At 45.2% G+C, this 27,107-nt stretch overlaps 1 protein-coding gene and 1 long non-coding RNA gene across 6 annotated transcripts in view; both read left to right on the top strand.

Moving 5' to 3' along the window:
* The window catches only part of LOC119449313 (protein O-mannosyl-transferase Tmtc3), a 731,059-nt gene that overhangs the window by 601,456 nt on the left and 102,496 nt on the right, over positions 1–27,107 (top strand). For all 5 annotated transcript variants that reach the window (XM_049666410.1, XM_049666409.1, XM_049666407.1 and 2 more), the window contains one exon: positions 26,179–26,336. In XM_049666410.1, coding sequence (XP_049522367.1) covers positions 26,179–26,336 — 158 coding nt within the window. The remainder of the gene's footprint in view (positions 1–26,178; positions 26,337–27,107) is intronic.
* LOC125944956 (uncharacterized) lies at positions 5,290–12,120 on the top strand. Its single transcript, XR_007466651.1, has 2 exons — positions 5,290–5,616; positions 11,907–12,120. It is a non-coding gene; the product is annotated as an uncharacterized LOC125944956 (long non-coding RNA).

Below are 27,107 nucleotides of genomic sequence, written 5' to 3'. Positions count from 1 at the left end.
ATGAACAGGGAGAAAGAAAGACTGAGCTGCTCAGTTTGTGGGTCCACAGGCAGCTAATAATGGAACAACTGTGGAAGCGATGGCTTCGTGAATATCTACTGACACTTCGAAACGTTCACTTGAGGAAAGCATCAAAAGCTTATAGCATCAGTAAAGGTGATGTTGTGATTATTCACGAAGACAAGGCTCCCAGAATGTTCTGGAAGACTGGGGTAGTAAGTGACTGCATCCGAAGTAAAGATGGCAACGTCCGTGCGTGTAAAGTTAAAATACCCAGTGGCTCACAGATGATCCGACCTGTGCAGAAATTGTACCCTTTAGAACTCGCCACCTCAGGCCCCGGAGTGTGTTAAATATTAGAGGAAGAGGACGACGGCGGCTACTAGCGCGCTCGGCGCGAGCGGCTCGCTCGTGATCTGGCGCTTCTGGACTGACTCGAACGGCCAGTATGGACGCGTTATTACGGTTCTTCGAGCAATAAACTTCCCCTTCCCGCCCTTCTACTGCGAAGACTCCTTTGTTTTACAGGTGCGTTCTGCTCCGTCGGCTGCTGCTCACAGCTCGGCCGCGCCCGTATCTTAAAAGCGATCTGCGATGTGGGCGATGTGCGCGCCCGCGCGGGCCTCTCAAAGCGATCTGCGATGGATAAAAAGTGCATGCGCCGAGTGCTGGTAGCTTCCTATGCGCTGTGCTTTCGACGTTCGCGTTGAAGCGATACGAGAGACAGCACGAAGGTCAATTTGCCTGCTGCTGCTGGCGCGCTTTTCACTCCGGCGTTTTCACAGCGAGTTTCCGCACTCATCGAGCGAGACGTGGTCATGTTTACCTGTGCGCGCGTGACACCGTGCTTGCCTATTTAGTTAATTAGTAAGCGAACGTTTACAACTTTATACGGCCCATTAAACTACTATCCTTCCTTCGTATAACTCTCTATTAATTTGCTAGCGCAATCGATGCTTCGCCTGTCGGGCGAAACTGCGAATTTTTTTCTCTTATTTTACCCCATTCACTCCTTTCTTTAACGCCTTGGGGCCTTTAAAGCTATGTGGAATAAAGAAAATTAATAAATTATTGTTTCATTAAAGAGTACTGACATGATATTTTTCTTTGGGGGGGGGCAATAAATGGATGCCCAGGTCCTAGGTGTCGATTACAGGGCATTTAGGTACATATAGATATATTTTCAAGTTGCTTGAAAAAGTTCACCGACGATTACGGTACTCCCTAATGCGAAATTGGAGCACAACTCAACAATGCGTGTTTTCCTTTCGCGATAGTTTGAGCCATCGCACCGATCACCGCACTGACTGGCTGAGCTGCAACGCGCGGCGTTATACTATATAGTCCGGTCACAGAGTTGCCACTTCCCGGCAACTGCAGCTTATGCAACCGTAATCTTTACTGGGAAAGGCTTGCGGCGAACGCTATGCGAGAAGACGAGCTTTCTGGTTATTTTTTTAGAGGTCGCCCGTTTCTGCGGTGAGCGTCGGCGTTGTCCCTCAGCGTAATAGAGCGAATGAGCACACCGAAAGCTGAGAGTGAACGCGGAGCACAGCGTCGCGATGAAAGACGACGAGAGCGAAGATAGCTCGAGGATGAAAGCGGAGGTGGGTGCAGCGGAACCATGAGGCAGAAAGCGGAGGAGGGTATGGCGAAAGCGTGAGAAGAAACGCGTAGTGCCACGCAAGGCGGAATATAGCGACGATGGCTACGAAATGGCACCAGAGTAGCGCGCGTCGTTAAGTTGCGTTTGCGGGGGCGCGCACATCGAGGCACTCTTATGGTCCCTAGATAAAACAAGTGTCATCATCAGCAGCAGCCTATATTTATGTCCACTGCAGGACGAAGGCCTCTCCCTGCGATCTCCAATTACCTCTGTCTTGCGCTAGTGCATTCCAACTTGCGCCTGCGAATTTCCTAACCTCATCATCCCACCTGACTTTCTGCCGTCCTCGACTGCGCTTCCCTTTTCTTGGTATCCATTCTGTAACCCTAATGGTCCACCAGTTATCCATCCTACGCATTACATGGCCTGCTCAGCTCCATTTCTTCCGCCTAATGTCAACTAGAATATCGGCTATCCCCGTTTGTTCTCTGATCCACACCGCTCTCTTCCTTTCTCTTAATGTTACTCCTAAGATTTTTCGTTCCATCGCTCTTTGTGCGGTCCTTAACTTGTTCTCGAGCTTCTTTGTTAACCTCCAAGTTTCTACCCCATATGTTAGCACCGGTAGAATGCAATGATTGTACACTTTTCTTTTCAACGACAGTGGTAAGCTCCCAGTCAGGATTTCGCAATGCCTGCCGTATGCACTCCAACCCAATTTTATTCTTCTGTAAATTTCTTTCCAATGATCAGGGTCCCCTGTGAGTAATTCACCTAGATAAACATATTCCTTTACAGACTCTAGAGGCTGACTGGCGATCCTGAATTCTTGTTCCCTTGCCAGGCTATTGAACATTATCTTTCTCTTCTGCATATTCATGTTCAACCCAATTCTTGCACTTACTCGATTAAGGTCCTCAATCATTTATTGTAATTCCTCTCCATTGTCGCTCAATAGGACAATGTCATCTGCAAACCGAAGGTTGCTGAGATATTCGCCGTCGATCCTCACTCCTAATCCTTCTCAGTCTAAGAGCTTGAATACTTCTTCTAAGCATGCAGTGAATAGCATTGGAGAGATTGTCTCCTTGCCTGACCCCTTTCTTGATAGGTATCTTTCTACTTTTCTTGTGGAGAACCAAGGTAGCTGTGGAATCCTTGTAGATATTTGCTAAGATATTCACGTATGCCTCCTCTACTCCTTGATTACGCAATGCCTCTATGACTGCTGGTATCTCTACTGAATCGAATGCCTTTTCATAATCTATGAAAGCCATATAGAGAAGTTGATTGTATTCCGCAGATTTCTCGATTACCTGATTGATGGCATGGATATGGTCCATCGTAGAATATCCCTTCCTGAAGCCAGCCTGTTCTCTTGGTTGGCTGAAGTCAAGTGTTGTCCTGATTCTATTGGAAATTATCTTGGTGAATATATTATACAATACTGAAAGCAAGCTAATGGGTCTGTAATTCTTCAATTCTTTAACGTCTCTTTTCTTATGGATAAGTATCCCACTGAACACAAGACGTTTTGTAGCCGTCTTGGACCAGCCAAAATCAACTAGAACGTCTACAACTATTCAAGACGGTTACAAGACGTCTTTATATGTACGTCTTGAAGACGTCCTGCGAAGGATGGCTTGAAGGCGTCTTGTTAAGCTGTTTTAAGCTATCATCTTGCTAAGACGGCTAGAAAACGTTCTGTAAAAACGTCTGGAAGATATCTGTGCGGATCCTTATCCAGATATATGTATAAAATATGCGTTTCAGTTTTTTCCGCTGCTTTATACGGTTGTTAGATATCTAGCACCCATGGATACTGGTCACACAGCCTGTACTTAAAAACGTGTACATGCACTGCCTATCCTTTGGTCTGTCATTTTACCATCCTGTAAGATGTACATTTCCATTAGCTGCACATGTGTCGTTGCACAGTACGTCCAGTCGTAGCGTCTATACGTATTTCACGAACAAAAAAAAACATGAAGCAAACGTAAAAAAAAATGTGCTACATTGAAGGCAGCATACATGCAAGACCTAAGGCCTTTAACCACGTTAATTGAGAAAACAGAAAGAGTGAAAAATAAATCCATGGGTTGTACGTGCCTAAACTATGAAGCAGACCGTAGGTGGAGACTCTGGATTAATTCTGACCACCTGGGATCTTTAAGATACACATCAATCTAAGTACACGATCGTTGTTGTATTTCGATCCTATCGTACCCGCGATCTCGAGCTCAGCAGCGCGATGCTATAGCCACTTAGCTAACGTGGCGGGTAACAGAAAAACGTGTGCCTGCGCTGAGCAGCTGCGCAAATTTAGTGTGAGTGTTAGTTTCAGATAGATGAATAGGTGAGTTCGATGATATATTTTTGTGGCAGAAGATCGCTCGGGTTTTTTACCTGTGCGGTTTTCTGCAGGCTGTCACAAATGGCGTTTTTCGCACGATGCTAGTTCAACATCCACGCCAGCGCGTTATTTGACAGTTTTTCGCTCCTACCGAAATCTGCACATTGAGCTGCATCACAATTCCGCTGTCAGCTGTTCAATCATGTAGTAAAAAACTATAGTATCGCAAGTTCCTCAATTCCTTAAAACGCGTTTCACCGTCGTGTACTCCGAAGTTGTGAGACTGAATTGTTCATTTCATCGCTCTTTCAAATTAAATACCTATATACGCTCAAAACCTACAGCTAAAATTGGCGCTATAAATAAGGATGTGTACTTTGGTGGGAGAGCAGCATATATGGCATTTCATCTAGACGTGTTCGTTTTGCCCAATTATTTGCAACCACAGCACGGCGATTTTAGCAGTGCACCACATATTATAGTAAGCGTTCCAGAAATTTTAATACTGCAAAGTTTATTTGCGACCTCTTTGAAATGTTTTGAATGACCCTACTTTGTATATTTACTTGGAATATTTGTCACATACATAGAAGCGCTAAGTTAACCAATTGGTAACTACACCAAGACCGATATTGCAGTTACCAGGACCGAGCACGGTTGGTCCGCAGCTCATGATCAGTGCAGCCATATACAGCCGATGCATATCGGGGGTATTATGCAAGCGTCTACCAAGATCGGAGCGCGTATAGCGGGCAAATTTGCTTTAGAAATAAGTTTGCAGTCCACGTGTGCTTATATCACAACGTTTACAAGGGCGTTGCAAAAAAAAAAAAAGCACATTCGATAATTGGCGGTATCTTTCAGAGCCGCGTATACTGCATCTATTTTGTCTGCTTTGGACGTGTTATTAGGTGCACATTACAAAATTGCGATATCGTTTAGTATTGCTATGTCGCAGAGTTGTAAACATGATAATTTCCAATTTTCGAGACTCTTTCGAAAGACAGCGCCGACATTAAATCAACATCTGCTTCCAGCCCATACTTGATTTTACATTGTATTTTAAATGCAAGAAACGTCATCGAAATCGGTGTAGCGATTGCCGAGAATGTCGATTTCACCATTCCTAAGTATCCGGAGCTAACGCTGCAAGCATTGCGCATTTCAGTGCGGGCGCGTCCGGAGTTTCCTTTCTCCGTGCAAACGAAAGGCTAACGGCGCCGCGACTGGCAGACATGGAAGGAGGATGAGATTGGAATTTTCTGCCTCCCCCCATGCTCGGCGGCCCTGGCTGCATAGCGCCTCTTCCTCTTCACAAGCCACTCTCTCTAGACGCCTCCAACTATCACGTGACAAAAGCCATGAGCGAGGGCGTTGGTTTGGTCGCGGGAGCTCAACCTCCCTTTGCCGTTCTCTCTCGCGACGTGCCCTTTCAATCTTTTCCGTTTCACATCTTTCACGGCGGGAAGCGGCGCCGGTTGTTCGGGCAAGTCGGTTCGCGCGTTTGTTTCCGACTTCGAAAACTGGCCGAGCGTGCTCTCCATTTTGTGTCTTCGATGCGTTAACCAAGGACCCTTGCTGACCCTCGGAGTACGCGGCGTCGCTTCTTTGACTCGGAAAGTGGATTCTGCCTCGTCGATACGGACAAAAAAAAAAAGTGAGTACCGCACGAAAGTGCCTTATTTCTGAGAATTGTTACCCCCAAATGCGCTTTGTATGGGCATGTCACGTTCGCGCCACGCGCTCGAAAAGTATACTGTGAGCTTGCCGCCGTCTTAAACGTTGATACATGTTTGTCACAGATAAAATAATGCTTGCTTTTTCCACATTGTGAATAACTATTTCATGACGCGTTTTCGTGTTTTTTCTCGATGATCCTGACAACGTGCGAGATATAGCGCTGCACTGACAAATTTAATTCCTAATTATATTGCAGTCATCCATGGTCCGTGGAATGCGTTCGGGACAGTTAGTGTCCCTGTGGGGGTGAAGTGCTAAAACACCCGTGTACTTAGATTTAGGTACACGCTAAGGAATCCCAGGTGGTCCAAATTATTCCGGAATCCCTCACTTTGGCGTGCCTCATAATGTAGATCGTGGTTCTGGCGCGTATAAACCTCATAATTTTTTAACGTTAAGGAGAGTCAATTACTCATGGCAGGCTTATCACAGCTGCTGCTGTACGCATGCCGAAACTTTAGGGCTTCAACTAGTGTCGCTCGTTTGGCGATACAGAACTACGCTGCTTGCTCTTCCAGTGGACCACCATTCCTGCATTAATATTGTTGGCGATCACGAACGCGATGAGGCAAACTTGCGTAGCCGACATAATTTGTTTGGCATGTTTATTGTTATTCAATTCCTGGCTGGCGCGGTAGCGCCATTAAAAAATATTCCTTGCCTCGAATCTTGATCCCCACTGTTCTCGCGTAAAATCGCGCGCTTGCTGTTGCGTGTTACTGCGCTTGCTTGTAACGTGTTATGTTTTAACTCGTATTGTACTGGTTGCGTGTGACTCACTTGTTTTAGTCTTTTCATTTGCGTTTAGTGACGGTGATGTAACTGTGTACTGCGCATTTGGTCGAGCTACTCTCACCCACGCTTCGAATCTATTGATTGCTGGTAGGCATTTCTAAAATATTGCGATCTTTGTGGGTGCTTGCTCATGGATGCAGACTCGGGAACACGCCGCTTTGCGCATAATTTTCTTTCGCGCTATCAATTTAACCCATAAATTGTGCATGGCTTAAATTAAGTCGCATCGGCGTTCCTACCGCAAGTCATAATCTGAATATGCTAAATCTCGCAGGCTGAAAACGAAACGTTAGGTGAACTCGTAACTAAAATTCATGAAAATCTGGGGCTTTACATGCCGGAAGCGTGATATGATCATGAAGCACGCCTTAGTAGGGGACTTCAGATGAGTTTTTACCACCTGTGGCTCTCTAGCGTGCAACCAATGCACAGCACACGGACATTTTTGCATTTCGCCCCCATTCTAATGCGGCCGCCGCAGGCGGGATTTGCGCACCTTCAGCACGCCCCATATTTTGTTTCCTTGTTTGTTTCTCTGGTTAAAGAAATATCGCCAGGCCATCTACGCGTTTCCACGCTGTTGTGTTCTTTCGGGGGTTTTACGAGCCAAAACCACTTCTGATTATGAGGCACGCTGTAGTGGAGGGCTCCGGATTAATTTTGACCACCTCAGGTTCTTTAACGTGCAATACAACGCAAGCACACGGGCGTTTTTGCATTTCGCCTCCATCAAAATGATCTCGTGCTCGCTCGGCAGCGCAAAACGGCTTAGCCGACTAAGCCACCGCGGCGGGTCACGCTGTTGTGAATTGTTGCTTTGTTTCTTGTTTAACCGTTATTTTATCAGAGCTTCATGGGATCGCTGGTAGCGATGTCCTCCAACGCACTTCTCTGAAAGGGAAGGGAAATTGAAATTTTAGTGTTGTTACGAACGTTTAGCAAAGCAGCTATACATCGCTTTATACCGTTGCCGCGACGTTCTCAGGCACAAGTCTGGTTGGCGCGTGCTCGCTAAGCTGCGCCAGTTGTACGCGTGGCGTGCTTTTTAGGCAATGCAAGCAAACCAACCGGTAGCTGCTGGATACGGTAGCGGCAATAGTAGAGCGGCATATGGTAAATGCTTGTTCATTTAATGTTCCAGTGGGAACCCGTGAGGTACCTGAATAATTAAATAAATTGAGGTATGTGTACCTACTCGCGCGTAGCGTCAAGCGTTGAGCAAAATCAGACACTTGCAGCGTTCTATCAACAAGCTGAAGCGCTGGTAAACAGGACGATGCATGAGAGAGTGGTTTCCTGTGATCCACTTAACGATAGGCCTTTGTTATCGCAAGACTAATTATTTGAAACGCTGAAAAGGTCATTTCTTATTCCTCTTGTGCCATAGGCATGCGGAAATATAGTCTACAAGTCAGGCCGCATTGTTGTTCCAGAGCGGATTATGTGACCATATACGTGGTGTCTTTTTTTAGCTGCACCAATTTTTTAAAAATTGCCTGTGGCAGATAGCACAATTACAAACCTTGATCAAAATTACTCGATAAGGCGGCCATTACGTTACGAGAAACCAATATGCTTTCCGAATAATTTACTTAATTGCGCTAATAAACGAACTACTTTGCAGCACATATTTTTAATCTACGAATTGTAGCTAGTGGGTATGCAATGCATATCGACTTGGACCGAGATTTGAGGACTACGCTAGTTTCGATATAATAATTTTGAATGTGTCCACCGAAATGCATTGGCGTTCCAGTTAGTGTGTGCTTCAATGTATGAAACAGTGTTTTCTTAAAAATTAAGTTAGAAAACTGTGCATTTTTACTGCAAGTTTGATACCGCATATCTCGAAACCGCTGCCATCCTCAGAATTTGTTCCAAGTCGATATGCCTGGCATAATCACTAGCTACAATTAAAATATTTGCAGTGAGGTAATTAATAAAAAGTTAATTAGTGTAAGTGTCAATTGTTCAATTAAACGTTTAGATTTTTCGTAGAAGCAATAGGCCACCTCATCGACTAATTTAGAACAATTTGGACAGCACAATTGTGCTGTCTGCCACATGTTCTTACAATTTAGTTCAGCTAAAATAAAAAGGACCATGTAGAATGAGAACATACCGTATGTTCTCATTCTACAAGATTTTTTTTTTTGACTGAACCAAATTTAAAAAAAAAAAAAACATTGCATGTGGCAGATAGCACTTGGGCAAGCGCAATGGTCCAGTCATATCACATGCTTCAAACCATTACGTTATTAAGCTGCTTTCTGTGTTACATAGAGAGAAAGTAGCATTCTTTAATGAGATGCTGGAGATCTTAGCCTGGCTATTCGCCTGACATGCTATTCCAGGTGCTTAATAACGTAATGGTTTGAAGTAGTGATATGACTAGCCCATGGCGCTTGTCATGTAATTGTCATTTTAATTGAGTATGATGTTACCGGTAAGCTGAACCAACCGCTGAGTAGGTTGAGCTTACCACTGAGGCGAGGATGACAGAAGAAGGTGAATACGTCATTGCGGCCTCAGTAATGATAGAACAAGATGTTGGCCTTCAGAATAACACACGGATGTAATGTCCTATCGTTTGCGCCTTTAAATAAATAAATTGTGTGACCTGTATGTGCGGCATATGTATTTTTGTGTCCTCATTAACTGATAGTTTGGACCTAATTTTTTTATGCTGCTTCACTGACAAATCTATCTGTCCTAATTTAAACCACAAGAATGATTAATACGTAGAATTTTGCCGTCTTCAGTGTTTCTGCTCACATTGACTTCCATACTTTGCAACAGCTAGAATAATAAATTCAAATTCAGTGCTGCATCTGGCTTATGCTTTCTCTTGGTTCATGTTACAAGAAGAAAAAAAAAACAGGACGCCGATCAAAAAGTGGTAATAAGAATTGGACGCACGCAAGCCTTGTTCACAACACGAACTGCTCGAAACGACGGCATTCTGCGCATGCAGGCGGGATATTGCCATCGTTGCGATACAGCGTTTTTTCTGTAGTTTTTTGTAGTCTGGATAGCAAGGGATTCCAGAAACTCCCTTCAAATCCAGTTTCCTTAGCAATGATAGAAGCCTTGTCTCGTCGGTGGCATATTCAGCCTGCCACGTGCTCCGCAAGTGCAATGGAAAGCAACATTGTTTCTTCACTTCTGATTCATTTCTAATTGATATCTTTGACATAGGTTTCATGCTTCAAGCGCTTTCAGAATGACTGCTTTCGCTGATGTAAAGATAGTCGCGATTCGCGCCGGCTGTTCTGTATACAATGCTTGGAACATACCTTCTGCATCTTCACATCTCCCTGTTCATGCTGCAACTAGTGGGCCTAAACGTGGGACATTGACTTCATAGGGTTTCAGAACAATTGCGATGGCCTTGCTCACTCAAGGGACATAGGCGAGGGTCGTGCGAGCTCGAGGGCGCGTGTGACCGGCAATGTGGCAGGCCTCAACGATTTTTCGTCGAACGAATGAACATTTCCGGTTATGCTCACTCGGACGTAATCTGTGCAAGTCATTGTCAGAAATCTGGTCGCCAGGATTAAAGCAAAAATTTTACAGCGATCCCGGCAAATTTGCTCTAAATCAGGACGCTCATGGCAGTGGCGTATCAGGTGGGGGTGGGTGACCGGGCTTCCGCCCCCCCCCCCCTCTCTCTCCAAATCTCGTCTCTTTTTTTTTCTTTTTTTCTTTTTTTTTTTTTTTACGGCCTGCGCCCTGCTCCGTTTTGTGCCTGGCACGTCGCCTATTAACAAAGGCGCGTATCCTTCGAACGTGCGGCTGTTATGGGCATTCGCGTCTCAACGCATCTCCGACGCCTGGGAACTTAAAAGAACGAAGCACCGCAGTCAGGACGATCGCGGTGCTTTAGCTCCCCCACCCCCACCCCCGAAAGAAATATCCTGGCTACGCGCCTGGCTCAAATTACGTCGCGAACATTCTGAGTGCGGTTACCCCGGAAGTGTTTCATTCGTTGCGTAGAACATCGTTCAAGTTGACCAGTGACCTCGCTTGGCCGCGCGTCCTGGAGTCGACGCTGCCATTCAATATGTCCCCAAAAGGAGGCCTTGTCACGTGTTCTGAAAACCTATGACGCGCGCCGCATATATGTTCCTGCCTGCACGTTGCATCATGAACTGGTGCGGACATGGTGTAGAATTATTTTTCGGCGCAAACTGCTACTACGTTTAAATCAACAAAAGATGCAATTTCGAAAAAGGGCTTGCAGCATGTGTATGATTTGAAAACGAAAAATGTCGCTTGCGACGTAGTTGCGGAGGACATGGCAGCCTCCAACAATGGCACTGGCCTTCTTGGACAAGGCTGTCGTTATTGCCAAGAATTCGGATTTCACGGTAATATCTCGAGGGCTTGCTACCAAGGCTACAGATAAGGCCGAATCGCAATGATGGCATTATTGCATCTGCATACGGAAGATACCTAGGTCGGATTTCTAACAGTTACTGTTTGCAAACAAGGCTGCGGTATAAATGAGTGGGAACTCTTCAGTCATATGCAATAAAATCTTTTTATAGCGAAGTTGAAGGGGGAGCCAAAATTACGTCATTATGTTCATTACTGCCGTTCACTGCAATATATGCGCAATGTCGCGCACAAATTTCAACTTGTATAGAAGCAGACGGTTTTTCGAGCAGCAGAACCACTACATGGCCACGTGCTCGCTGAACTTCTAATAAAACAGCAAAAGAAACTTTGGCGTCCTTAACACACCACTTCTTAGCATCTGACACGATTGCCTTTACGATAGCTGCTTTCTGTTTCAATGTCATGATCTTTCGTTACCGCTTTTAGTTAGGTCGTCTCTAGCATCGGGAAACCGGCGAAACGGCGACGCGGTTGAATAGGTTGCACGCTGCGACACCAACTATGTTCGTCGTGTGCGAGCAGCACGTGGTAGACACAGGGAGGCGTGGCCTCTGAAATTGCACCGGCGCAATCTCCGAGGCCACGCCTATAGCTGCACTAACTATATAGCCTGCGTGGTGCCGCAGTAAGAGGAATTGCGATGGCGATCTAGAGTCTGCTTACGCGCAACTACGCGTAGTGGTGAAAAGTACCAGTGTTCGACGGTGGATTCAACGCAAATACGTAAACGTTTTAAACATCGGCAACGAATGTGTGTTCTACCCTGCGGAGAGCAGAAGCGAGCCTGCAAGGGTCGGGCATTTCTTTTTTCGGAAAAAACTGAAGTTTGGTGTATCTATTGGCAGGATAAGTTTACTTCGTTGAAACGAGGTTATAAAAACATGGATATCTTCGGAGATTTCAGCGGGAATGTCATTTTGTTGTATACAATAATTTGTTATACCCCGTTTCGTTATAACGAAGTTTCACTGTAACATATCTAACATCTTTTGTCTTACCTTCTAATTGCAGGTGCGAAATCTGAGGTCAAGCATCATTGGAACACGCTGAATTTTCTGCGGGTGCATCAGCCTGTGGAAATGTCTAAGCTAGTTCCCTGAATCGTGAAGTGTCCAATTTGTTATAACAGCCAGCCACAATGCAAAACTCTAGGAGGTGCATTAGAAACATTTTGCTTATGTAGTGGCGTGTTATTGATTTATTAAAAATTCTTTGAAACCTTTGACCACTTTAGCGCTTCATTTGTGTGAACAATCATGCTTTATGTTAAGCATACGTGGCTTTGACACGTGTTCATCACTTTTGTGGCTTTGCCAATATTTCAGTGTTGCTATGGTGGGTTGTAAGAAATGGGCCATAGGGATTGGTGCTATCGGTAAAGCCAACCTTTTTTCAATATTGCGAGGAATACGAACATCCTCATTGATTTCTCTATGTAGCAGATAACAGGGAGACACTCAATTCCTTTATAATTAATGCTATAATGGAAGGGTGTTTTGTGTATCTAAATTCTTGTGCGTGCCAAACATCCATGCAAGGAAAAATTCTGTAATAGTGTTGCAGGAGGCTTTTATATTATTCCATCTGCAAATCTAGATCAGTGTTGACAAGGTAAGTAAAATGATATTGGGTCTTCCTGGACGTAATGCGCAGTGTATGCTGTTTCTAGCCAGATCACTGAAGCTAGGCAACATTTCGTTGGATAGTTGACATCTGAAGGAGACAGACCAGCTGGATTGCAATATGACCTAATTTCAGCTTCTGGAAACTACTTAAAATGTCATTTGTGCTAGTGCTTCCCCTAGGTGACAATAGATCAGGTGTTGAACTAAAGTTTAGAGAGGTCAAGTCCGTTGTACTTCATATATTATATATACATTCATAGCATGGTTATTGCTTATTTGTTTCTTCACTTTTTTCCTCAAAGTGAAGATTGCGTAACTTTATGGAATACATTGTGTTGAAATAACCTACGTCGTGTTCAAATTTCACATCCTCTCCACTTTAGATCTAAGTATATTTCCACTGTCACTATCTTTTGTAAATACTATAAATACTGTAAAACAATATTTAGGGCTTAAGTAACTAAATACGAGCGACTAGAAAATGCCATGCCTTAGTCGACCAGTAGATGTTTAAAGCATTTAAAAACGTTTTTAAGACATCCTCAAAACGTCCAGCAGAACGTTTTGTAGCCGTTTTCAAAACGTTCCCAAGATGTCTTGCAAGATGTCTTCTAGCCGTCTTTGAGACGTCTACAAGACGTCTTGTAAGACGTCTGATATCCCAAATTTGGCGGTGCATTAGACGGTCTTAGAGACGGCTACAAGACGTTTTAAGACGTCCGACAAAATCTTGGTAAGATGTCCTGAAGAAGTATTTAAAATCTTGCCAAAACGTCTTCAAGACGTCTTGTAAACGTTTAAAAGGGTTTTCAAGACGTCTTACTTATCTTGTCAAGACGTCTTGAAGACGGCTTCTAGACCAATGTGTGTTCAGTGGTATATAATGTTGGCGTTCTTCCAGCTCTCTGGTACACTTGAAGTTGTGAGGCATTGCGTATAAAGGGCCGCAAGCTATTCAAGCATGATATCTCCTCCATCTTTGATTAAATCTACTGTTATTCCATCGTCTCCAGGTGCTTTTCCCCTGGTCATGTCTTTCAAGGCCCTTCTAACTTCATCGCTAGTTATAGAAGGAGCTTCTGTATCCGGTTCATCACTATTTCGAATGAAAGTAGCTTGGCTGTTTTGGCTACTGTACAGGTCAGTATAGAATTCTTCTGCTGCTTTTATTATGTCATTGAAATTGCTGATGATATTACCATGCTTATCTTTCAGTGCATACATCTTGCCTTGTCCTATGCCTAGTTTTCTTCTTACTGATTTCATGCTGCGTCCATATTTTACGGCTTCCTCAATTTTTCCCACTTTATAATTTCGAATATCCCTTACTTTCTTCTTGTTGATCAGTTTTGACAGTTCAGCGAATTCTATCTGATCTCGTGAGTTGGACACTTTCATGTTTTGCCGTTTCTTTATTAGGTCCTTTGTTTCTTGGGAGAGCTTCCCTACAGGTTGCTTTGGTGCCTTACCTCCCACTTCAATTGCTGCTTCTGAGATCAGCCTAGTTACGGTTTCATTCATTAGCTCTATGTTATCTTCATCTTCCTGTTCTAAAGCTGCATATTTGTTTGCGAGCACCAGCCTGAATTGGTCTGCTTTCACCCTTACTGCGTCTAGGTTAGCCTGTTTCCTCTTGACTAATTTCACTCTTTCTCTCTTCAAATTGAGAGAAATCCTAGACCTCACTAACCTATGGTCACTGCACTTTACCTTACCTAACGCTTCTACATTCTGTACTATGCTTGGATCGGCAGAGAGTATGAAATCTATTTCATTCCTTGTTTCTCCATTAGGGCTTTTCCAGGTCCACTTCCTGTTGGTGTGCTTCCTGAAGAATGTATTCATTATTCGGAGCCTATTCCTTTCCGTGAATTCCACCAACATCTCTCCTCTTGCATTCCTAGAATCGATGCCGTAGTTTCCAATTGCTTGCTCGCCAACCTGCTTTTTTCCCACTTTTGCGTTGAAGTCGCCCATGACTACAGTATACTGAGTTTGCACCTTTCTCATTGCTAATTGCACATCTTCATAAAACTGTTCTATCTCTTCATCATCGTGACTGGAAGTTGGGGCGTAGGCTTGTACTACCTTCATTTTGTACCTCCTATTCAGCTTTATTATGACGACTGCTACCCTCTCACTAATGCTGTAAAATTCATCAATGTTGCCCGCTATGTTGTTATGGACTAGAAATCCTACCCCGGATTCTCTCTTATCTGGAAGACCTCTGTAGCAGAGGACGTGGCCGTTAGTCAGCACTGTGTAAGCTTCACCAGTTCTTCTAACCTCACTAAGGTCAATAATATCCCAGGCAATGCCTGATAATTCCTCAAATAGTCCTGCTAAGCTAGCCTCACTCGAGAGGGTGCGCGTGTTGAACGTTGCCAGGTTCAGTTTCCATTGGCGGCCTGTCCGGACCCAGAGATTCTTAGCACCCTCTGCCACGTCGCAGGTCTGACCGCCGCCTTGGTCAGGTGCTCCGCAGCCACTGGGTACTGAGGGCCATGGGTTAATTGTCGGAGTTAAAACAAGTGTACAAGGTAGCAACCCTCATTGTTCGTTGCATGTCCTCCTCATTCCCGCACTGTCTCTTTTCTACTTCATTCGAGTCTATGATTGGTGCATTGCTTGCACGTGATGTTCTAAATGGTTAGAGGTGATATTTAGTATTTTGCAGAAGGTTCAAAACTAGTGCGCATGCATGGTTTTGGATGTTAACGACGACGCCACTTCCGATTTTGGCGCCTACAATGTGCCAAACGTAAGCCAAACGCGGTTGTCTTCAGCGAGCTGCAGTGCGCTCAGCCAGCGGACACATTGTGGCACCCCGCTGCAGCTCTGGTATCTACGCTACGTAGGAGACCGCCAGGGGCTCCGGAATTATATCTGATGTGTGGGGGCGACGTCTGGGGCCTCATGTCGCATCGTGTAGTTTACCTGTGTCTTTCTCGCTCTATATATATATTCGACCTACAACAATCTCGCTTAGGCCGTACTTCCACTGTTTCCATCACATCGACACCGGCTACCATGCGCCCTTACGCCACAGGCCGTATTGTGTATCCGCCACTGAGCGCAGCGTCATCGCTGAGCACGTTGGAGACATGCTGCAACACGGTGTCATACAACCTTCGCACAGTCCCTGGGCTTCTCCTGTAGTGCTGGTCAAAAAGAAAGATGGCACAACTCGCTTTTGCGAGGACTACCGGCCTCTCAATACGACCAGCCGCAAGGATGTTTATCCACTACCCCGTATTGACGACGTGCTAGACTGCCTCCAAGGTGCCGAATTCTTCTCATCTTTACACTTACGATCCGGGTACTGGCAAGTGCCAGTGGCTGAGTCAGACTGTCCAAAAACGGCCTTCATCACACCTGACGGTATATTTGAATTCACCGTGATGCCATTTGGCCTGTGTAACGTGCCTGCCACATTTGAATGAATGGTGGACAACATATTGCGTGGCCTCAAATGGCAGATATGCTTGTGTTATCTGGACGACGTCGTTATCTTTTCACCGGACTTTCTTTTCCACTTACTTTGACTTGAACGCGTCCTCAAATGCATCGCCGATGCTCGCCTCCAGCTTAACTTGAAGAAGTGTCGCTTCGCCGCCCGGCAGCTGGTCATCCTCGGCCATGTCGTGTCGAAAGAAGGTGTACTCCCTGATCTGGCGAAACTACAAGCTGTTGCCCAGTTTCCACGACCACAGACCTTGAAAGAACTGCGCAGCTTCATTGGGTTAGCGTCATAATTCCGCCGTTTCATCCGCAATTTTGCCAGCATCATAGCACCATAGGCCATAGGTCGAATGACATGCGAAAGTTGTCAAGGAGATTGAAGATCTGCGCGTGCTGACCGGGAATGAGGTTGTGATCAATACACCTGGAAAATGTAGGGTCACACAGCGGCATCGAAGGAGAAACTTGAAGGGCCATAGCGTCAACCGCAGGCGAAGCCGGGTTGTCAGGCACATCACAAAGGAAGCTTGGTTCGATTTCGTCAGCATAACCAAGACACTCATCGTGGAGCAGGCTAGCAGGGCAAGGAAACAGGTTTGAGACATAAAGTGCGCTGGAACCTTGTCGAATGGCAAAAAGGGATGATGGCGAGCAACAAGCTTAGACGGCGTGAAAAGAACCGTGGAGTCGGGAAACCCGACGTAGGAAACGGGTACAAGTGCGGCAGAGTATGCAGGAATCTCGGTGTCGGTGGTGGCAAACACACGACCGGAAGCGTCGTCAGTATCTTCAAAAACATGGTTGCCGAATGGCGACAGAGTGAGTTCCGCATGGGCACAATCAATAACGGCATGATGAGATGACAGAAAGTCCCATCCTAAAATCATGGCATGGGAGCAGCGAGGCAGAATAACGAACTCCTTTGATGCCGCTGTGTGACCCTACATTTTCCAGGTGTATTTATCGCGACCTCATTCCCGGTCAGCACGCCCAGATCGTCAATCTCCTTGACCGCTTATAACAACATGCACGGTACACTTCCCTACGGGTTCAATCGGCGCAGCGCTTGCTGTACGTAGTGAAATGGCAGAATATGGTGGCGCGACTTTTCTAAGTTGAAGACTAAGCTGGTCCAAAATCACTCATATTGCTGCTCCCGTGTCTACAAGCGCATGAACGGCAATGTCTTCTGCATAAAATTCAAAGACGTTCGCAGGAAATAAATGAGGTTTTGATGAGTTTGTTGAGATCGCAGTTCTTGCCTCCGGAACTGCGTTCTTTAGTTTTTCTCTCGGATAGCTTCAGCGCGACGGACAAGCGGTGACAGAGAACGCCAACGGGGCGACGGAGATCGACGAGTATTGAAGGTTCGGGAAGCAGGAGGTGAGGCTTCGAAGTGCTGAGCGGCAGGAGCGGAATGGAACGGAGAGTCGAAACTGCCGCTTTGTGCCTTCGGAGAATCTGAAGGATACCATCCGCGCCGGCGGCAAAGCCGTGCTACATGCCCAGGCAGGCCGCACGAATAACAGATAGGGCGGTTGTCATGGGTGCGCCATGGATTGAGAGCAGCGGGCTGAGTCTGATGGAGATATTGGAGAGGTGGGCGCACGGGCTGCTGTGGCGGCCAGTAGCTGCTTGTAGGAGCATATGTTGCAGCTAAGTGTGGAGGTAAGGGAAAGGCACTGGTAGGTCTCGATTGAATAGCTGCAGACGGGGGCCTTGGATTCGCGACAACGGCAGCATACGTAAGTGGAACAGGCATAAGAGGCGGTTGATGAGCAAGTGGGACAGCGTTAGCAACTTGTTCCTGTATCACCTGACGGAGATCGGGAGACAAGGGTGACTCTGGCGCTTGACTGGCTGGCAGAAGAGAGAGTTGGCATGCCACTTCTTCTCGTACAAATTGCTTGATTTGGTCGAAGATGGCTGTACTGCAAGGAGGATCACTGACGCCGTCACTTAGAGCTGAAAGCGCGACGTCCAGAGCGAGAGCTCGGCGGGTAGAAAGCCGTTGTTTGCGTAGCTCTTCATACCTCTGGCAAAGCGTTAGGAGGTCATTGACCGTCTGAGGATTCTTTGCCAAGAGCATTTGGAAGGCGTCATCTTCTATGCCTTTCAAGATGTTGATCTTGTCATCTTCAGTCATATCTGGGTTGATGCACCGGCAAATGTCAACTACATCTTCAATGGAGCTGGTAAAGGTTTCGCCCTTTCGTTGGGCACGACAGCAAAGCTGTTGTTCAGCCCGAAGTTTGCGCACAGCAAGGCAACCGAAGACCGAAGATGGGCGACCCCGAAAAGGTAGAATGGAACATAACCAAGCTTGTCAGCTTCAGTCCATTTGTTGTAGGCACTCACGCAGTTGTACAGTGACAGCTCTACATCATAATCGTCAGTGCCATTGAATATGGGAGGATCCCGTTGGCGTGGCGCGCCAGGACAGACGACCGGAGGTGGTGCCTGGGGTGGATGGGGAGGACTAGTCTCCTCAGGCATGGGAGATGTGACAGGGATCGTCCGGCTGCGGAGTTCCACTTTTGCAAAAGGCCCAGCACCTCCACCAAATGTCGCGAAGCGTTCGCTACTAGCACGATAGAGCAGCGAGAGGTAACACAGCCGATCAAGCACCGAAACCAGGTTTATCCTCCTCGTTGTCGTTCTCCCTCTTATAGCCACAGCCCCACTGTTCCTTATTTTCCAGTACAATGTATATATAGTTACTATATTTAACTGATATTTATGACAGAAGACCTCATTAATAAAACATAAAAAGCTTGATTTATTTATTGTGTGGTTAATTCTGGTGTCCGGAACTGTTTGGAAAATCTGCGGATTGTGGTTTAATTTACGTATGCATGAAAGGCGACATGTCTGACCAGTTGGAAACAAGCTTCTCGATTGTAACCCTTCAGCAACATGACCGTGGGTCACGCTTTCCCTTTACACTTTTCACTACGGTCATTCCGTGTGGCAGAACCAGGGCGGTTTGCGCTGAACCTGTAGAAAACGCACATTTCAAGCTTCGTGAGCGATAGATTAAAGTTTTAAATCATGCTTGTCTAGGCATAGACTTACACCGACCTTTGTTATCGTATTGCTTTTCATGGGCTTGGATAGGGGCAAGGAAGAAGGCAGAGAACGAGAGGCATCCTAAAGTCCTGGTGCTGAGACGTGCTCCTGCAAGGGCTGCAAAATATAGTGCGAGCCCTTCCCCTCCTTAAGATACATTGAACCAGACAAAACAGGCAGCGCTCTCGACTCATAAAAAGCACTGACAAAGAGAGTCTCAGAATTCACCAACTTCCAGAAAATTTTGTTGCGTTTGTTGAAGAAAAGAAGCACCCTTTAACTAGTCAAAGGAGTCGCTAGCCTCACAGATGGTGGGGGGGAGGAAGAGGGGGGGGGGGCGGAACAGCTTTGAGTGTGGGGGCATGCCCCCCCCCCCCCCCCCCCCCCGGTTCCGGACCCCCTGACCGCAGTTACATGCAACTGCGGTGTGTATGCACAGTGTGTGCTTTGTTCACATCAGGGCTTGAGCGCCCGTCTGTTCTACCTGTCTTCTTTTCATCCTTGTCTCTTTTGCACTGTTTTTTTTTTTTTCAAATATGTTACACCAACTCGCCCACATCAAGCTCCGACTGTTTTAGTGTGTGCTCGCGCTAATATGCTCGTCTGGCTGTGCTATGTCGTGCGGACCGGCTTTGGCCTTCACCAGCTTGACCGACGGTTAGTTGCCACATCCAACTTGCTCATTTTGAAACGCTATCAGAAGCGCTTACCCAGGAGTGAGCGTCCGCTGTCAAGCGTGCGTGTGGTCTGGCCTTAATTATGTTTCGCATGGTTCGAGGCTAGTTGAAAACTAGTCAAAATTAGCGAGACCCGATGGCTACGACAACACCAATAAGCAGGGTGGCCAAAATATAATTCCTGCGGGGGTGGTCGTGGCCAAGCGCGAGCAGACGATATTCAGCTTGTTCCGGAAGTATGTAATTATTTTCAAAATTCGAAAGCAGATTTTCACTTATTTCAGGCTGTTTATTGAGCTTCATCAATAAATATACACAGTAACAGTAGGAAGAAGCGCACTGATCGAAACATCCTTCTCGATTGACGTATTGGCCAATAGCAGTCGCGTATGGGAATCCGCTTTGTTACGAAATAAAGCGTCCAGGAGAGAGTAAGGAGGCAGGCTTCTGTTGAAAAGAGAGGGTTTGAAAGAAAAGTGACTTCGCGCTCTGCTTGCAAGCACCACGTGTCGCGCACGACGGCAAAACTTGGCTGAGATTTTCACAACAGCATATGCTGTCCGCGGACTACGTTTTCTCACCAAACCCGAGGGGTGGTTCAGGACCCCTTAAAGTGTCCACAGCGTTCGTCGTTGCGCAACAATATGCACATATGGCATGGTAGCAGACATACGAATTATATTCACGTTGTGCAAGCACCTGCCTTCCTATAACTCGCAGCCTTGGCTCTGCTAAACGCCGCTTATGAGACAGTCTACTCCGCTCAAGGAAAGTTTTTTTTTTTTAGAGCGAAATGCCGCCCGAGTCGGATCCCCGAAATGGTTGTATGACCAGCTCGTCGGGGCAAGCACGCAGCCGGACGCCGGCATTAGGCTGTCAACCTATTTACAAAAATTCATAGATATTACAAAATTTCAAGAATGAGACTTGTAGTTTATGACTCTGTACCGTAACAATGAAAATGGATATCGCAATTGTGTAAACTGCACCTAATAAATAATACATCTCAAGCGGACAAAAATGATGTTTGCCGCCCTCAAACATACCACTTATTTGTGAATTTTACTTTCGCCATACCCATGCAAAAATTGTAACAAATTCACATAAGGTGTAAATTCATACACCGCTTTAGAATTTCTCCGCTTTAGATGCTCTAACGGGTGCATTTTACACCAATGCGATATCTATTTTTGATGCTGAGCTACATATTTGTAAACTTATTTGGTGCTTTTTTATTTTTTTAATTTACTGACTTTCAGCAATTCTTGTTAAAAATGGCATGCCATGCCCCAAATGAAAAGCTTGCTTGCTGTAGTCATTATAATTAATCTTTGTCTCTTATAAGCAACAAATTGCTTTAAAATCAGTCCATCAGTTCTCTCATAAAAGCATCTCTGCGCTTTACGTGTATTTGAATAAGCATTATTGTAGATGGGCTCAAGCTAAAGCCGGTTTTGTATGAAACCATGAAACAGAACGTTGTCGTATACGGCGGTGCACAAATAAAAAGATAACTCAATAAAAAATTGCAGCCTATCCTACTTTTGGATTCTATATCAGTGAAGCTAATGAGGCAGCTGTTCACGCGCACCTCCTCATCTGGCTCAAGGATGCCTCGAACAAGAAGCACTGCAATTTAATGCACCTTTTAACGCAGCCTGCATTATAGGCATTGAAAGAGGCTTTCTGCGCCATTTGTTTTGGGGTACCCGACCTCTCTTTGGATGTGCAAATGCGACCAGGTTGCCAGGCGGCGCAATTACGCATGCGCAAGGCGAGGCCATCTCCTTCAGTGACCTCTCTCCTGTCTCATCACGGCTCTCCCATTTCATCAGGAATGCGGATGAGCTGTCTGGCCAGATGTCGAGCTAAATCGTCGATTCATTGCCGGTCGACCAAATAGCTGATCGTCTTTGAGATAACACTGATGCATAACCCAGTCAAAAAAAGCCGTTGCCTCCAATCGGGAAATTTCCAATCGGTACCAATTGGAAAATTTCCTATCGTAAATTAGTACATAACTGGACCAATTGAACGAACTGGAACGTGACCAATTGGTTTTTGTTGGAGTGACCAACTGTACCCAATGGGTGCCAATTGGTTTCAAACCAATTGGTTGGAATGGCCAATTGCACCAGTGGGCAATACCAATACACATATATACCCCAAAAAGCAAACCTAAATAGGTTTCCAGCCGTCAGAAACAGGTTTGCTATAGCCTTAGTACTGCATGCATACATAGCTATAACTCATTCCAGTTTTCTTGAGTGGGTTCATAAACTGAAATTATGATTTCCCAGTTGGTTACGTTCTAGCTAGTTTATTCCTGTTGGTAGTCCAATTAGACTCAGTTGGGAATGTAAGGTGGGCCTAGCTGGTTTAAACTGGCAAGTCCAATTGGACTCAATCGGTTCCATTCTTGCCTCAATCGTAACCAATTGGAGGTAAGGATTTCCTAATGAGCCCAGTTGATCCCAATTGGCAAGTCCAATCAGACTGAAATGGTTTCACTTTGACTCAATCGTAACCAGTTCGAACTAGGGATTTTCCAATCGGTTCCAATTGGGTCCAGTTCATTTCAGTTGGCAACTCCCATTGGCTTCTCCTCTGATCCAATCGTAACCGGTTGGAAGTAAGCATTTTCCAATTGGTTCCTATTGTTCCCAGTTGATTCCTATTGGAAAAGCTAATTGGAATCAATTGTTTTTTTTTTTTTCGACTGGGTAAGCGCATGCACTCATTTCCGTGTACCGAGGTGAAGCGACAGTGAATTTTCTGTGCCTCGCCCGATTTCAGAACGTTTGGCAGGTGACGAATGATGCTGAACCCGACAGTCATAAGACCTCGGCTCTCACCGTCGGCATGATCGCAGATAGACCCGCGTAGTGCCAACGACAGCCATGGATGAAGTGGTGATTGAGTCACGTGATGCGTGGTCCGTGCTTTCGTCTCTCGCGCAGATTAACCTGACATAACCGACAAAGCCCACTTGCCCATAAGGTTGGGAAAATCTTGAAGGGAAATTGGAAAGGAAAACTCTCTTTGCAATAATTATAAAAGATTGCAATAAAACACAGCTCAACTGTTAAACTGAAAATCGCCAAGATATGCAGTACACTTAACTTCACTACATCTTCAACTTCAGAGGGCAAAAAAAAAGCACTTGATTTTATTCAACAGACGTTCTGTCCAAAAAGAAAATTTAAGACCTTCATATAGAAGTGAGTTGTAATCAGAGCTGGCATATACTAATATAGTGTGGCCTTTAATAAGAGTACTTTTACATCTCAATTCCTGGGTACTTAAGTTAATGATAGCTTGCCGCATTGTTATGCAATGCTACTAGACTCCGGAGAATGTGCAGCACCGTGTTTCGTGCTTTTTTTTCTGTCTTGCACAAAACTTGTAAGCTTTAAAGATTGTGATAAAGTTTGTGATACTATTTGATTTCGACTTTTTTTCTTTATTCGATTCGACATCTACTATTCGGTATGTATTCACACACCCTTATTATTCCCATTAACAATACACCTGAGCTGATGCTCAGAGGCTTAGCAAGAAAGCCTGAGAAGAGGCCCTATGGGGGCAAAGTTTCGCACAACTTGAAAAATGCCGAACAGTGCATGCACTATTGTTTCTAGAGCACCGCGTTAGCTATCTGAGCTGTTTTCACATGTATACGGATGTGCGAATTTATATATTCATTTATTAAGGCAAAAGCCTTATATGTCTCATTAGTCAGTCGACTTTGAGCAAAAATGTGTCAGCAGCACGAAAGGTACAAAAAGGCTACGAATCCTCAACCTTTGGTCGGAGTCGAACCCTAGACCTTTGGTGGAAGTCGAACCCACGACATTTGGTGCATGTCCAACCTTAGACCTTTGGTGGGAAATCGAACCCTCGCCTCTAACCCACCCACCACCTTTGGTCGTAATTAAGACAAAGTAAGGCACAGGTAGTTAAGATAGTTAATTAGGACACTCCAACCCTCGACCATTGGATGGAGTCAAACCCACAACCTCTGGGGATTGTTGAAGGCAAAGTTAAATAAGATGGAGTTAATTAAGGCACTCGAACCCACGACCTTGAGTGGGAGTTGAACCCTCTACCTTTGGAATTAAGAGGATGAGTAAGCAAATTAAGAAGAATGAGAGAATGTGAAATAGATTGTGAAACTGAAGTATGTCATGTGTCCATCTTTAATGCATCGGCACTTGGGCATTCGCCGTCAAGTCGTCTTAGGGATAACATATAAGAGTCCCTGTAAATTTTTTTGACATACCCTTAGGCACTAAGGCATTTTTTAAATATTTGCAGCTTTCGAATAACAAATATAATATCGTCATATTCGATACTGCCATTGAATTGAATGGTCAATCACTATTCAAAAAGTTGAATATATTTCAAATAGTTTTCTAATACTTCATGTCATTGACTGCGCACAAGAAAACATGAGATTGAAGCAACAGTTTGAAAACTTTCATTTGATCCACAGTGAGCATGATGTACTAAAGCATGCTACGTCGCTCAGAGAACCAGATAATTCAAGAAAAATGACAAATAATCGCCACAAAATTTTGTTTAGAAGTGGCATTCGGCAGTGCGTATTGTTGGTAGTACTACAGCTGACTCCTGTTAATTTGACCTTCACGGGACCAACGAAACTGATTGAATTTTCCGTTCGGTCGAATTAAACACGATGCATAAAATGTACGCAGTTTTTCCCAAGTGGCGAAGCATTTATTGCAATAACAAATTATGAAATAGCTAAACAAAGTAAGGTTAGTTGTTTTATCGGCCGTGCAAACTGCCTCAAACATATAAGCTTACTAACTAAATTAACAAGCATGGTGTCACACTCGCACAGGCAAGCATGAACACATCTCACTCAATGACCGCTAACACTCGTTGCCAGAACGCTGGCGTGTTGAGTAGCAGCAGCAGGGGTCAACGAGTTCGCCTTCGTGCTGCCTCTCACTTCAACGCAAAGTAGGTGGGCGAGAACACACGGCATACGCAGCCCCGCAGATTACCTCCTAAATAGGGCGGGCGCGCTCAGCCGCGTCAAGCGAGGCCGCAGCCAGAGTTGAAAAGATGCATGCCCCCTTCCCCTCACCCTCCATTCAATCTCCCCGCTCCCCTACTTAGGGCGCGTGTGAGAAAACGCCGCCGCATCAAGCCACCATCCTTCACCCTCGACCGCTTTCCCTCGCACTTGCAGCATACGGCGCGTGGCCACAATCTTATTGCACATGGACTTTATATGGAACCTCATGGCGACGTCGACGGCGGGAACTAGCCTGGAATATCGCAATGAAAAATTCCAAAACACATCGCTGAATGGCAGTATATTTGGTCGATTCTAACACGCCCCCAAATCAAACGCGCGCGTATTCAGTGTGTTTAAAGTACAAAAATAACATAGCATTGACATTAAAGCTCCAGGCAAAGTAGAAATCTAACGCACACTCGATTTTTTAACAAGGAAAATGGGAACAGATCCTATGACAGGTGGTTTTCTAAAGTCAGCTTCACCGCACGCCATTCAAAGTTGGCTTCGCCGCAATACAGCTGGGTTGTGCAATAAGGCGTACTAACGCCCCGAATGCTGTTTTGGTTCCGTATCCGATTGCAGCGTGCAAGCGATTTTCGGACCGTTTTTCATGCTGGAAGAAAGGCACACGTTAGAATTAGCTAAATACTGTAATTAGACATTGTAAGCTTCCCGTATTAAAATAAAAATCTTCCCAGGACAGGTCGAAAATAGGCGTTTCCGACTGGCGATGACGTGTGTTCAACACATTCACTGTCCCCTAAGCTCCGCCGAGACATGCTGCCACTAAAGGGGTCACTATTAAGATCACCATTTAGGTCACACAAGTGCACGCTGACAAGTCAAGTTTGAATTATCTGGTGAACATCTATTTAGGCCTTTGGAAATGCATAAGTGCCGGCCGAGACCTTCGACTGGGATCGAATTATCTGAAAAATCTAATTAGCTGAAGTCAAATAAATGGAAGTCAATTGGATTTATAGATCTAGCACTTGTGTCTCCTCATTGGATGAAATCTGAAAATGTTTTATTGCAACAAACTTGATATAATAGTCGCACCATCTGCCACAAGCACTTTTTCTTTTGCTCTGCTGTCGGTGCAAAAGACATCCATTTCTTGTTCAGGCAAGAAGATATACACAGGTAATAATTGGCCCAGAAGGGTCACCTTCATGAACTTTATGGGATAATGCATGACCGCATGTGCTCTGAAGATCCCTGAGTTTGTGAATGAAACTGGTTTTCTAATGCTACTGTTGTGCTTTCTAATAAAGCATGTTTTGTAATGTGCAGCCTAGTGACAGACAAATTTTTATGTTTTGAGTATCAGGATGTATAGCTGGATATAGAACGATTTCATAGCCTAATCAAGAGAGATGTACTATTCTTTGCTGCAGAGCCTATCCCTGCTGGTGTTTCCCTTCCTGCCGGCGTCCAACCTGTTCTTTCCCGTGGGCTTCGTGGTGGCTGAGCGCGTCCTGTACATGCCCAGCATGGGCTTCTGCCTCCTCGTCGCACATGGCTGGCACACGCTGATCAAGAACTATGCCGACAGGTACATGCTCACTCCTGACTGCTGTGCACACTAAATGTGTATTGCTGACATGCAGGAGTTTCATTTCAAGTTTTTTTAAAGGGGCTCTCTAGAACTATAAAGGCAAACACTAAAGGGGAATCTAAAGCTTAAGGCCAACTGCTACGAAATTTTGCTACGGCTATATCGATTATAATTGAGTGACACTGAAGCAGTCTTGGCAATGCTGCAAGACTGGTAATTGTCTTATTTTCTGATAAACAGCCTTTAAATAGCACCCAAGGTGACGACAGTTGAATCTGATCATTAGCAGGTACGACGCAAATCTCAACACGTCGCCATCAATATTTTCAGCATGCCACAGGCACTGTCTAATTTCTGAGGTCATGCCGAGAAGCCACACTGATTCTCAACATTCTGGTCGGTATATCATTTCCGGCGAGCGGTAATGGCGGCGTTTTCTTCAGTTTTGGTATTGTCAAAAGCGTCTGTGTTTGCGAGTTTTTTGTAATGCATCCAATTGTATTTCCAACATTTTTGCATGCACCAATTTACTCGTATATAAATATTGTTGCAAAGATGATCGCCGAGTGAAATGCATTACCAAAAAGTTCAGATTTTTTTATGCCTCTTGAGGGAATTGTATTGTACTGAAGTTGTGTCCCACTTCTGTATTTTTTCTGTATTTTGCTTTATTCATCATTTCTTAATTTTTGATACGATTCATGTATATGTTGACTGATTTTGGACTTCCTCTTCTGCTTGGGCCTTTATTGGTCCACATATCTTAGG

The sequence above is a fragment of the Dermacentor silvarum genome, chromosome 4, assembly GCF_013339745.2.
Source record: "Dermacentor silvarum isolate Dsil-2018 chromosome 4, BIME_Dsil_1.4, whole genome shotgun sequence".
NCBI lineage: Eukaryota > Metazoa > Arthropoda > Arachnida > Ixodida > Ixodidae > Dermacentor > Dermacentor silvarum.
Note: the sequence above shows the minus strand (reverse complement) of the source record. Positions and strands in the feature narration are given on the sequence as shown.